The sequence below is a fragment of the Euphorbia lathyris genome, chromosome 6 (genome assembly GCF_963576675.1).
Source record: "Euphorbia lathyris chromosome 6, ddEupLath1.1, whole genome shotgun sequence".
In the NCBI taxonomy this organism is placed as follows: Eukaryota; Viridiplantae; Streptophyta; class Magnoliopsida; order Malpighiales; family Euphorbiaceae; genus Euphorbia; species Euphorbia lathyris.
Genome location: NC_088915.1, coordinates 15,057,723 through 15,072,510, shown reverse-complemented (window position 1 = coordinate 15,072,510; position 14,788 = coordinate 15,057,723). Strand labels below are relative to the sequence as shown.

Below are 14,788 nucleotides of genomic sequence, written 5' to 3'. Positions count from 1 at the left end.
GAAGAACACAACTTCTAATAACCGTAAGATCTGCAGTCCACCTCCAACGAGTAATCGGACGGTCATCCATGCATATGTCCCATTCTCTCTCTCCTCACAAAACCTGGAGAGAGAAAAAAAGCCAAGGAAGGAAAGAACTTTTTGGAGAGAGAGAGAGAGAGAGAGAAGGGAGTTTTTTGGTTCTCGGAATCTATCTATCCATCTCCCTTCTTCTTCTTCTTCGACAGCTTTCTCCAGAAAATATAATAAATTTCCAGGAAAAATGAAAAGAATGACACGAAATCGTTGACAAATGAGATTGTGTTAGGAAGCGGTTCAATGGAGTTGGATAGTATAGAGTGTGTTTCATCAACAGATGGTTTAGATGATGATGAGATCCACCATCACAATCTGCATCATCATCATCAATTTGGTTCATCAAAATCGCACAATGTCAACAACAATGGCATCAACAATGTTTTGGGTCAAACCGGGATCGCTCCTGCTACAAGTGTTCATGAGTTGCTAGAATGTCCTGTTTGTACTAATTCCATGTATCCGCCAATCCATCAGGTATCATGTTTATTTTCTATTTTAGGTTTTCTTGCCTATTTCCCTTTGCTTCATTCTTGTTGAATTTCGTTGAATTTCATGGTTTTCTAGTTGGTTTTGTTGGATTTTCACAATTAGGTTTTAGTTACCTTGGTGGTTATATCAGATGCATCATGTGTATCTGTTTCATATCTTCTTGTTAGTATATTGGTAAATGTTTTGAAGAACTAATTATAGATATGAGAGAATTTCCTACTTAGTGCATCCGAATTTAGGATTTATGTTTCTTTCTCAACTGTGGGAAGGAAAGGTTTGGATACTAGAGGCCATAGTTGTTAAAAGGCGCTCCTGTGTCAAGGTTCAGGTGTGAGGCAGGCTATGTCAGCCAGTCGCCGCTCCTCGGCTAGCCTAGGCTCAATTGTAGGGTTCTTTTGAGCTTTTTAAGCTTCTAATGATGTAGGACTGAGATTAGGTTAGAAAAAGAAAACAAATAAGAAAGGAAAGGAAAGGAAAGAGATGAGCTGCGATTTCTAAAGGACAGAAAACCCAAAACAAACAAATGCAAAATGAGAACCTTGAAAAAGAATATGATGATGGAGATGATAGTGATGATGGTGGTGGCGACTTTGATGATGAATAGGGACTATAAAGACTAAAGAGTTTAGTCTTAACTTATTGTTTAGTTGAAGTTCAACTTTGGTCTTTAGATTTAAATTTTATTATGAATTATAATTATGTTTTAGTAGTTAATTAGAATTTTATATCATGCATTTTATGATTATGATTGTTGTTATTTGACTATTTGTGTCATTTTAGAAATGTTAAGTTTTGTTATTTATAATTTTACATGTTATTTTCTTTTGGTGCCCTTGTGCCGGCCTCCTGAGCTTTGCACCTTGCGCCTAGGCTCCAAGACCCTCTTGTGCCTTAGTGCGCCTTGCGCCTTTGACAACTATGCTAGAGGCAATATGGTTTTTCACATGAACTGGATTTATGATGATTGTCCAATTTTGAGATTCAATTTTGAGATTGCTGTTGTGCAAGGTGATTAAATTTGGGGTTTGAGCTTCTTTTTGCCATGGGTAAAAGTTTGGATATGTTAGGTCTCTCTTTCACCTTCAATTGGGGAAGAGAAGTATTGGCTGCAGTATTAGATGATGGTTCTTAGGTGATTGATTTCCTCGACGTATTAGCTAATTTTCCAATAGTGATTAGTTGCTGCAACGAACATTGGCTAACTCTTGATCTGTCTTTGCTACTTACTCACTGATAAGTTTAGTTGGATTATTTTGTTGTGATATTCGCATGGTTTTCCTCCACAACCCCAGCATGGATTTACTGATGCTGCACACGAATTCTTGACTCATTGTCATGATACTAGACTTACTTGACTACATTTACTGGGAATATAAGCTTTACACAATGGATCCTTTATGCATTTTGTAGTCAAAATGTAATTTTTGATCCTTGACCTTGGTAAAATGCATGAGTTCGAATATTGAGCTTGGCAAAATATCAAAACTGGGCCCTTATTAGTTGGAGTTCTGGTGCTTGTGATTTATGTATCATTTGGCGCTTGTGGATAGTAACCTTACAAGTGTAGGAAGGCGAGATGTGGTCAGGGATATACAACAACAACAACAACAACAACAACAAAGCCTTAGTCCCGAAATGATTCGGGGTCGGCTAACATGAACCATCATATAAAACCGTGAAAATCAAGTCGTGTCAGCGACACAGATTCGCTCCCTCCACTCCGTCCTATCCACTACCATATTTTCCTCAATTCCCAATAAACTCATATCACTCTCGATCACCCTCCTCCAAGTTTGCTTAGGTCTTCCCCTACCCCTCACCACTACATCCCTTTGCCACTCTTCGGTTCTCCTAACCGGCGCATCAAGCGCTCTACGTCTCACATGGCCAAACCACCTTAGTCGGTTTTCTCTCATTTTATTCTCAATAGATGTGACCCCTACTTTTGTCCTAATTATTTCATTACGCACCCGGTCCTTTCTCGTGTGACCACACATCCATCTCAACATACGCATCTCCGCCACCGACATCTTATGGATGTGGCAGTGTTTCACTGCCCAACACTCCGTACCATATAACAATGCTGGTCTAATTGCCGTCCGGTAAAATTTTCCCTTCAATCTATTAGGCATGCCGGGATCACAAAGGAAACCCGTAGCACTCTTCCACTTCGACCAACCAGCTTTAATCCTATGGGCAACATCTCCATCTACTTCTCCATCCGTTTGGATAATAGATCCTAAATACCGGAAGCAATCCGAGGCCTGAACAACTCTCCCATCCAGGGTGATTGTCCCTGCCTCCCTACTCCTACGGCCGCTAAACTTACACTCCAAATATTCTGTCTTACTTCGACTCAACTTAAAGCCTCTAGATTCTAGAGTTTGCCTCCATAGTTCCAACTTCATCTCCACTCCTTCTTTCGTCTCATCAACCAACACAATATCATCTGCAAACAGCATGCACCATGGTATACCATCTTGAAGTGAACTTGTTAGTTCATCCATAACGATGGCAAAAAGAAATGGGCTTAGTGCGGAACCTTGATGCACTCCAATCGTAATTTAGTGCGGAACCTTGATGCACTCCAATCGTAATAGGAAACTCTTCAGTTTTCCCAACACTAGTACGTACACTCGTGCATACTCCCTCATACATGTCCTTTATGATGTCAATATATTTCCGCGAAATGCCTTTCCTTATCAAGGCCCACCAAAGTACTTCCCTTGGTACCTTATCATATGCTTTCTCCAAGTCAATGAAAACCATATGCAAGTCTTTCTTCTTATTTCGATAGTGCTCCATTAATTGTCTCATTAGATGGATGGCTTCCATAGTTGATCTTCCCGGCATAAAGCCAAACTGGTTTTCCGAGATCTTCACCGTCCTCCTTAGCCTTTGTTCAATCACTCGCTCCCAAAGTTTCATAGTGTGACTCATTAATTTGATTCCCCGATAGTTGGCACAATCTTGGACATCGCCTTTGTTCTTATACAAAGGGATTAAGGTACTTTTCCTCCATTCTGATGGCATCTTATTGTTTCTCCAAATTTTGTTGAAGAACGTCGTCAACCATTCGATTCCTCTTTCTCCCAAACATCTCCAAATCTCAATAGGGATGCCATCAGGTCCTACTGTTTTCTTCAACTTCATCTTACTTAATGCCATTTTGACTTCACCCTTTTGAATTCTCCGCAGGCATTCATGATTTATCATATCGTGATGGATACTTATATCTACAACATCTTGTTGGCGATCTCCATTAAATAAGTCATCAAAATAGGACCTCCATCGTTCCTTGATATCCTTATCTCCAACTAGGACTTTCTGGTCCACATCCTTCACACATTTAACTTTTCCGAGATCTCGCGTCTTCCTATCTCTCATCCGAGCAATTCTATATATGTCTCTTTCCCCTTCTTTCGTATCCAATCTTGTATACAGATCCCGATTCACCTTTGCTCTAGCATCTCGTATGACCTTCTTTACTTCCCTTTTAGCCTCTTTGTATTTTTCGTAGTTCTCGTCACTCCTACATTTCCCCAATAGTTTATAGGATTCTCTCTTACTCTTTACTGCTTGTCGTACTTCTTCTGTCCACCAAGATGTGTCCTTACCCGGTGGCATGCTACCTTTAGATTCCCCTAGAACTTCCTTCGCTACTTCCCTTATACTATGCTCCATCTTATTCCATATCGAATCTATATCTGAATCCATATTGCAAGTCCAAATATCTTTTTTGGTCATCTCATCCACAAATTTTTGTTGATTCTCCCCTTGCAATTTCCACCACTTAATCTTAGTCTCTACTTGAGGTGTTTGTTTTCTTATACATTTCCTACTTCGAAAATCTAGCACCACTACTCTATGTTGGGTTGTCGTACTCTCACCAGGGATCACCTTACAATCAATATAACTCTTTCTCCAAGCACTCCTTACTAAGAAGAAGTCAATTTGGCTCGCATTACCGCCACTCCGATAGGTCACTAAGTGGGATGTTCTCTTCATAAACCATGTGTTCATGATACTCAAGTCATAGGCTGATGCGAATTCCAAAATATCATTTCCTGCTTCATTCTTATCTCCAAAACCATACCCTCCATGAACACTCTCAAACCCATCTCGCCTAGAACCCACGTGTCCATTGAGATCACCCCCTAGTACCATTTTTTCATCCCTAAGAACCTGTTGCACCACTTCCTCTAAGTCATCCCAAAAAGCTTGTCTTATAGACACATCTAATCCTATTTGTGGCGCATATGCACTAATGACATTCACAACCTCATCCCCTATCACTAGCTTAACACTCATAATTCTATCGCTCTTCCTAGACACCGCTACTACCTCATCAATATACTCCCTATCAATAAGAATACCTACTCCATTTCTACCCTTATCCTTTCCTGAGTACCAAAGCTTATAACCCCAAGGAGCTATCTCTCTAGCCTTGGCTCCAACCCACTTGGTTTCTTGTAGGCATAATATATTTATTCTCCTCCTCTTCATAACATCTACAATTTCAGCTAATCTTCCTGTCAAAGAACCTATGTTCCATGTCCCAAAGCGTAACCTACTACCCTTACCCCTACCCCTACCATTACCGTGGACTAGCTTATTTACCCGCAACCCTTGCATATTTGACACCACCCCCGGGTCCTGGGGTGGCGCGCCGCTTCGGGGCGACGACCTAGCAACCCTTGCACATTTATCACTACACCCGGGTCTAAGAAGTGCAGCGCGTCGCTGAGTAGGGAACGCCCCAACGGTATTTATATTATGGTTCATGTCATAAGATGTGGCTAAGTTTTACGCTGGCCGCCACAAACCTACCGCAACCCTCCTCCTTTGTCCGGGCTTGGGACCGGCTGTAAAGGCCACCAAGTGACCCTCACAGGCGGAGTTATGTGGTCAGGGATATCCGGCTACAAATTTATACAGCACGTGAATTACATATATTGGATTTTCACCCAATAAGGGGTTCAATTTTGATATTTTGCCAAAGTCTAGGCCTAAATGTTTGAGAGTAAAAGGTTAAACTTGTGCATTTTGTCAAGCTTGGGGGTTAAAATGAAATATGAAATATTCATCAACTTCCATATCCAAAATAGCTAAGTCGATGATCATCGAAAACTCTTAACCCATGATCGCTGCATTACCTGTAATAATGTGGTATGTGCAGGTTATTCAGTCCATATGGTTCTCATTTCCAAATTTTCATTGGTTAGAAAGGAATGTTATAGCTGTAAGGTGCAATTGGAAATCTAAACCTCTTTGCTAGTTGTAGTGCAATCGGATTTGGCTAGAGAAATTTCTTCACTAGGAATGCATTGGGTGAGGCATAGTTGTTAATGGCACGTCAAAGGCGCATGGCGCACATGGCAACAGACCTAGTGCCATGCCACCAAATGGCAGGCGGTGCGCCAGCCGCGCCATGGCGTATTATCATGGTTTAGAATTTATCATTTCTTATACTTTAAATATTATCACTTATAGTTTTATGAATTTTATTTTGTTAATGTGCCTTATGTCGCTCAGTCGCTTGGTGCGCCAAGGCTCCAGAGCTCCCTTGCACCTTAGTTCGCCAAGCGCCTTTAATATAAAGCAGTGGGCAGAATCCTAGCTGGACTGGGAGATATAAACCAGTAGCATACTAGGATCATACATCAGAACTGTAGGTAGAATACATAACAATTAGTCACCACACTATAGAATTGCATTGCGTTCCTATTTCTTGGCCAGTAGAATCTAGAATCCTTGCCGCGTTTTCCATGAAGAATTGGTTCACCTCTTTTATGTGAATATTATGTTTTATATCTCGGTCTCTCTCGTAATGCCTATTACAGTTCTGAGATATCTCCTGTTAATTATTTGAGAGAATTTAAGTTTGTTTAGAACATGTTGGGTAAAAATGCCTTTGTATACATATTGTACTGATCTATCTTGTTTTTTTAAAGACTCTGATTATCGGGTTTATAATTAATCTGTTTGCCCTCTTTACAGTGTCACAACGGACACACACTGTGTTCCACCTGTAAAGCAAGGGTACACAACAGATGTCCAACTTGTCGGCAGGAGCTCGGGGATATTAGATGTTTAGCACTAGAAAAGGTGGCTGAATCACTTGAATTGCCCTGCAAATATTACAACTTGGGGTGCCCAGAAATATTTCCATATTACAGTAAACTCAAGCATGAGGCCATTTGCAACTTCAGGCCATATAATTGCCCGTATGCAGGATCCGAATGCTCTATTGTTGGTGATATTCCTTTCCTGGTTGCTCATCTTAGGGATGATCATAAGGTGGACATGCACACTGGATGTACTTTCAACCATCGGTATGTAAAGTCAAATCCTCGCGAGGTGGAGAACGCAACATGGATGCTAACGGTAAGTAATCTAGCATATTTTTTCCCCTTTAGATTACTGAACTGAACTGTATATGCCGCAAATAATATTATCTTAGCTTCTCTAGAAAAGCATAGAACAAAAGTTTTGATGCAACATGAGTGTGTGATAAATATCTCAAATGGACTATAGAACAGTCTATTTAGATGATTTTTAAGGCATAATTGCAAGATCTGATAGATTTTAGGCTTAAAGTATTATTTGGTTCTTGACCTATAAAAAATGTTTACATTTGCCTCCTGACCTATTATTTTGTGACATTGACCCCTTAACGTATAGCAATCAATCACATTTGGTCCCTGACGTATAGCATTCAATCACATTTGGTCCCTGATGTATAAAATTCAATCACATTCCGTCAAATTACTATGTAATTAGACTTGTTAAATCGCGCGTAAAATGATTGCTACTGGGTGAAAGAAGAACTTATATTTATAGAAACCGAGAAACAAGTGGCTTTTGGGGTGAAATATTATTTGAAAATTGAGGCAACTAAGCAGATTGACAAAACATTATAACAATTATGTTACGAAACATTTAATGGGTCTCCTTATATACGTGCTAATTTCGGGCTAAATAGTGCTTTAAGCCCAGATTTTATGTGAAAAGGGCACTGTACGCTCTTCCATTTCATTATCATTTGCTCCAATTCCACATCTTAACATTTTCTTTCTCAAGCACTTGGGATCTCTGATATAGCTCTTTTGTTTGGTTATCAGGTCTTCCATTGTTTTGGTCAATACTTTTGCCTGCACTTTGAAGCCTTCCAGCTAGGCATGGCTCCGGTATACATGGCATTCCTCCGTTTCATGGGTGATGAGACCGATGCTCGAAATTATACTTATAGCCTTGAGGTTGGGGCGAACGGGAGGAAATTCATGTGGGAAGGTACACCACGAAGCATCCGAGATAGCCATAGAAAGGTGAGGGACAGTCACGATGGTCTCATCATTCAACGAAATATGGCACTCTTCTTTTCTGGAGGGGACAGGAAAGAACTCAAACTTAGAGTCACTGGTAGAATATGGAAAGAACAACAAAATCCAGAAGCTGGTGTATGCATACCAACACTTTTTAGCTAAAACAAGGGATAAGGTATCGGAATAGTCTCAAGGTTTTTGAGCCTCAACGTACAAAATAGCACCATTTTAGTCCCAACAATTTAGCCTTGAATAACGGAACTTGACGCCTCAATGTTTGTAAAGTGGTACCAATTTATCTCCAAGTTTCGCTACCCAGAGCTAAATTGACATTTCCCCGAGAACTTTGAAGCTATTTTGGTACCTTATCCTCTAAAACATACGTGATTTTGAATTACAATTTCGGTGTTTTGTGTGTATGGGATTGTTTTTTTTCTTTTTTCTTTTGTACGTATGTCAGCTATCCAGTCATGGTAATGGAGTGGATGAAAGGTTTTTTTTTTTTTTTTTTTTCTCTCAAGAGTTTTTCCAATTTGTATAATAAGCAGTTTTTCTTTTTTTTGGTGAACTCTTTGCTCGATAAATGAGTCATGTCTTAAATTGACTTGCTAACATGAAATATACTGACTAAAAACTTCTATATTTCTCCCATTACAGGTTTCAGTCTTAAGACTTAAGTTCTTAAATAGATTTAGAGCCGGAATTCCTCAAAAAAATCTAAAAATAAAAGACAAAAAACATAAGTAAATTCTTGAAATTTGCTGGGTAAATTACACCCATGGCCATTGAGCTTTACCCATTTTTACATTATGGCCACTGAACTTCATTTCTTTTCGGTATGGCTACTGAACTTTACACTTTTTAATACCGGTGGCCACTTAATGCCTCAAAACACTTTCTAATACCGGTGGCCACTTAACGCCTCAAAACGACCGTTGAAGGCTGAAAATAAAAAAATCCAAAGCGTTGATGATATTCTAAGGAATTTTAATTCTTGAAACTTTTCGATTTGAGGTCATTTAGGTGTTGTTTGGTTAGGAGAGAGAAAATGAATTTTTAAAGAGAGAGTTTCAAAAATTGTGATTTTCGAAAATAAAAAATGTGGTTTCATGGTAAATGTCGTTCTGAACAACTTTAATTCTTGAATATTTTCATTTTGAGGTCGTTAACGATCGTTAACGGTTATTTTGAGAAGTTAGTTAAAATTAAGTGGCCGTCGGTGTTAAAAAGTGTAAAGTTTAGTGGCCATACCGGAAAGAAATGAAGTTCAGTGGCTATAATGTGAAAATGGGTAAAGTTTAGTGGCTATGGGTGTAATTTACCCAAATTTGCCTGGTTTAATCAAATTCCTGATTAATTATTTTTCATATTGCCCCTGGATCTTTGATTTCGTTTTAAATTTGGTTTTTTCGTTGAGTTTGGACGTCATGTGCCATTAGGGTGAGCTGGTCTGCGGAAGTGGATACAACAACAACAAAGTCTTAGTCCCGAAATGATTCGGGGTCGGCTAACATGAACCATCATATAAAATCGTGAAATCAAGTCGTGTCAGCGACACAAATTCTCTCCCTCCACTCTTTCCTATCCACTACCATATTTTCCGCAATCTCCAATAAACTCATATCACTCTCGATCACCCTCCTCCAAGTTTGCTTAGGTCTTCCCCTACCCCTCACCACTACATCCCTTTGCCACTCTCCAGTCCTCCTAACCGGCGCATCAAGCGCTCTTCGTCTTACATGGCCAAACCACCTTAGTCGGTTTTCCCTCATTTTATTCTCAATTGATGTAACCCCTACTTTTGTCCTAATTATTTCATTACTCACCCGATCCTTTCTCGTATGACCACACATCCATCTCAACATATGCATCTCCGCCACCGACATCTTATGAGTATGACAGTGTTTCACTGCCCAACACTCCGTACCATATAATAGTGCTGGTCTGATTGCCGTGCGGTAGAATTTTCCCTTCAATCTATTTGGCATGCCGGGGTCACAAAGGAAACCGTAGCACTCTTCCACTTCGTCCAACCAGATTTAATCCTATGAGTAACATCTCCATCTACTTCTCCATCCGTTTGGATAATAGATCCTAAATACCGAAAGCAATCTGATGCTTGAACAACCCTCCCATCTAGTGTGATTGTCTCTGCCTCTCTACTCCTATCGCCGCTAAACTTACACTCCAAATATTCTGTCTTATTTCGGCTCAACTTAAAGCCTCTAGATTCTAAAGTTTGTGTAACATCCGTGTCTAAATTTTTTTCGATATAGATTTTAGAGTATTAATTAATCACGATATTAAATAAACTATTGGGTTTAATTTATTGTGTTTAGATGTAAATTTAAAGTTTAGGATAAGTTTTATAAAAATTTAAAATTCAGGGATCTTTCCAACAATTATCAAGTTAATATGTGGATATTAAATATTATATGGTTTATTTATTTTGAAGGCTTATATGATTTATGAAAAAAAAAAATTAAATTAAACGAATTTGTATTTAAATTTAGTAGCAAATCCATTTCAAATATTATTAATATAAGTTTTAATAAAAGAAGAAAAACAATTATATGTCAACTATATAATTATGTGTCAACTATATATATGTAAACTATATAACTAGGTGTCAATTATATAGCTAAGTATCAAATTAGGTGGTGGGTTATGCTTCAACCATGTCATCCTTATTTAAACATTAAGCATATCAATGAATTAGAATATTGCCATATGCCATAAAAATAATTTTAATATAGAAATTCATATATTTTTAAATGCCTTTATATATATATATATATATATATATAGGGGAGGGATCAAGTGAGAACCCTCCTTTAGGTGAGAACACTCCTTAGGTGAGAACCATCTAAAACTACGTAGTTTTGAGTGTAAAATTTAATAAAAAAAAAGCTAATGCTGCTAGGGTTCGAACCTTGACCTCCTCAATTACACTCCACATTGCTTACCACTGAGACAATTACTTTTCTTGTGTATTTTGCCGCGCGCTGATTAATATACCAATGCCCTTGTAGCTTCTATTGTTTAATATTTGATGCATGCACTTATTAATATTGATTAAATTCGCATAATAATTATTAATAGAAAAAAACAAATGTGCATAATAATTAATTATTAATAGAAAAAAAATAAAGAACATGCTCTAATTTCTTATTTTTTTGGTTAAACCATCCGGTACTCTGAACCACATTGGCCGACTAATCCGAATTCGGAGCGGGTCCAAGGATTACGGTATTTAAACCCCTCCCAATCGCCGTTGTTGGGGATCGATCCTGAGACCGCCCTTACCAAGCGCAGCCCCATGCTACTACTGCGCCAACCAACGATTGGTCTCTAATTTCTTATTTATTTAATTCCTCTATATTTTTGTAATTTATGTTTTAAATTGTTAAGGACGATGTTCTAAATATTGTTACATATGTTCTAAACTTTATAATTTGTGTTCTAAAAATTAAGATAATGTTTTAAAAAAAATAGTAAATATATGGGCCATTTTTTTTTGTTAAAAAAAAAACTCACATTCTAAAAAACATAACGTATGTTCTAAAAAACATAACATATGTTCTAAAGTTTATAGTTTGTGTTCCAAAAATTAAGTATAATTTTTTAAAAGAAGCAGTAGATATCTGTATCGTTTTTTCACTTGTTCTATAATTTAATTTATAACTCATGTTCGAAAAAACATAACACGTGTTCTAAAAAACATAACGTATGTTCTAAAAAATATGTCGTACGTTCTAACTTCATAGTTCGTGTTTTAAAAGTTAAAATATATGTTATAACGTATGTTTTAAAAAAATATATAGTTTGTGTTCTAAAAATTAAGTATAATGTTCTAAAAAATTAGTAGATATCTGGATCGTTTTTTCATTTGTTCTATAATATAATTTATAACTCATGTTCGAAAAAACATAACACATATTCTAAAAAACATAACGTATGTTCTAAAAAATATGTCGTACGTTCTAAACTTCATAGTTCGTGTTTTAAAAGTTAAAATATATGTTCTAACGTATGTTTTAAAAAATATATTTTCTTATATAACATAAATTACAAAAATATAAAGGAATTAAATAAATAAGAAATTGGAGCATGTTTTTGGATTTTTTTCTATTAATAATTCATTATTATGAACATTTTCTTTCTATTAATAATTCATTATTATGCAAATTTATTTTTTTTTCTATTAATAATTTATTATTATGCACATTTAATCAATATTAATAAGTGCATGCATCAAATATTAAACAATAGAAGCTACAAGGGCATTGGTATATTAAGCAGTGCGCAACATAATACATAAGAAAAACAAATGGCTCAGTGGTAAGGAGTGTGGAGTGTAGCTGAAGGGTCCTAGGTTTGAATCCCAGTAGCATCAGCATTTTTTATTAATTTTTACACTCAAAACTACGTAGTTTTGAGTGGTTCTCACAAGAGCCCTCTCCTATATATATATATATATATATATATATATATATGAAAATTGTAGTGAAGGAAGGAAGGAAATGAATGATAAAAGAGAAAAAAATGAAAAGAAAATTGTTCTATGTAAATCGATTGATCTTCAATGGGGTAAAATAATAACGATTCCGAGTTAATGATATCGCGTGGGCAGACTAGAATTTGTAACGATTACGTTTACAAGAGGTAATATTATTTTCTGTTTTCTCTCTAGTAAGGTTCTAGTTAGATAGTTATATAACTACATATTAAAATAGATGATTCTTTAGAGGGTTCGGTCACAGACGAAATTGACGTTAGCTAATTATTAAATTGTTAAAAGCTAAGTTTTATAGATTGAGAAGATGGTTAAGAATTTGAAGATAAAATTAGTATTAATGAGCTTTTAGCAGTGTCACGAGTCTAACTGAACCTTCGGTCGGAATTAACGATACCAGTTTAGTTTACACGTTACGATTCCGGTGAAAAACGAGAATAGTACGATAAAAGTGTTTGGTTTAAAATTTAGATATTTGTGTAATATTTAAGTGACTTGAAACGGTCGAGTTAAAATTAAGTTATAAATTAGAATGACTAATACCAATATTTGTTAAATAGATTCCGTATGAATTTGAATATAAAATTATGAGAAATATACTTTTAGTAGCTTAACGTGGTTTAACGAGTCCAATAGGTTTCATAGTTCTAATTAATTATTCAATTTAGAATTTTTGTTTCGGTGACCGAAAAATAGTCCGATAAGAATATTTACTTTTAAACGATATTAAATCGATACAATATTTTAAACTATTTAATACTTGGAGTTCGATTAAATTACGAATCGATGATTTTATACGAATTTTTAACAATTTTAGTTATATTAAGAGATTATTTGATTTTAACGATTGTGATTATTTTTGCGAAAATAGATATTTGAAGTCAAATAGTTTTATGATTTTGGAATAAATTAGACGTTTGATTGTGAAAATAGACTTGAGCATATTGTGATTTTATGATTTTTATATCCATCTAGAGTGATCCGGATTGGTGGTTTTGATATTTGAAGACCATGTTCAGTGAGGAACATGGCCTGTGTACACAGTGTAAAGACCTAGTCGGGTATTGACAGCGAAGTGCGGGGTAAGACCAATACGGGATTAGGCAAGGTTAAAGAGACGTCTCGACTATATGTGGTTTATGAGGTTTATGGATTGATACGTAAGGGGAGAAACTCTAGAATGGATATAAGTGTTATGCTATGAGTTGATTTTGATATAAGGTTTTATGTTTTCGGTTATGAGTTGATTTTGATATAAGGTTTTATATTTGATTAATTACGAGTTTGATTGATTACGAATTTGGTTTGATAAAGCGTTTATTTGATTATGGAAACCATTTGATTGATTACGAGTTGGTTTGATTTTGATATAAAGATATCGATATTTATTTATTGATTTATTTGGTTTGATAACGTGATTTTTTTTAAAATTTAAAGTTTCGTATTATTGAATCGATAAAGTATTCACGTATATATTAAATAATTAATAAATAAATTTACGATGGTCTGATTAAGCGTTTTTGGTCTATTTCGAAATTAAGTTAAGTTATTAGATAATTAAATTAAGTTTTTAACGAGTTTTAAATTGACGAGTCGAAATCGTAGACCTGGATACTAAATATATTATGAATAGTAGTAACGATAAAACGAAACAATATAGCAATAAAGTGAAGTCTATTAATTTCATCAATGTGTCTATAAGTTAAGAGAACTACCTAAAATAGGTAGAACTACGTGGCTTTGATTCCCGATTTAAAGATTAAAATACATTCGGGATACGTAGGAAGCTTGATAGAATTATCGAGTCCAAGCCAAATAATTAAATAAATTTTTTTAGTCCGAATAAATTTTTATCTATTAGAAAATCGGTACGGTTTTCAGGCTGTTAGGTGTATGTTATCCTATTTTCCCTTCATACCCGATGCCGTTTAGGGTCGGGTGTGACAGTTTGTCTCCATAGTTCCAACTTCCTCTCCACGCCTTCTTTCGTCTCATCGACCAACACAATATCATCTGCAAACAACATGCACCATGGTATACCATCTTGAAGTGAACTCGTTAGTTCATCCATAACGATGGCAAAAAGAAAAGGGCTTAGTGTAGAACCTTGATGCACTCCAATCGTAATAGGGAACTCTTCAATCTTCCCAACGCTGGTGCGTACACTCGTGCATGCTCCCTCATACATGTCCTTTATGATGTCAACATATTTCCGCGAAATGCCTTTCCTTATTAGGGCCCACCAAAGTACTTCCCTTGGTACCTTATCATATGCCTTCTCCAAGTCAATGAAAACCATATGCAAGTCTTTCTTCTTATTTCGATAGTGCTCCATTAATTGTCTCATTGGGTGGATGGCTTCCATAGTTGATCTTCCCGG

At 36.4% G+C, this 14,788-nt stretch overlaps 1 protein-coding gene across 1 annotated transcript; it reads left to right on the top strand.

The window, feature by feature from the left end:
- Positions 1 to 102: 102 nt before the first annotated feature.
- Positions 103 to 8,397, top strand: LOC136232709 (E3 ubiquitin-protein ligase SINAT5-like). The gene is made up of 3 exons (XM_066022076.1): positions 103 to 552; positions 6,568 to 6,954; positions 7,692 to 8,397. The coding sequence occupies exons 1-3, from the start codon at positions 319 to 321 to the stop codon at positions 8,052 to 8,054; spliced, it is 984 nt and encodes a 327-aa protein (XP_065878148.1). The 5' UTR covers positions 103 to 318; the 3' UTR covers positions 8,055 to 8,397.
- The last annotated feature ends 6,391 nt before the right edge of the window (positions 8,398 to 14,788 follow it).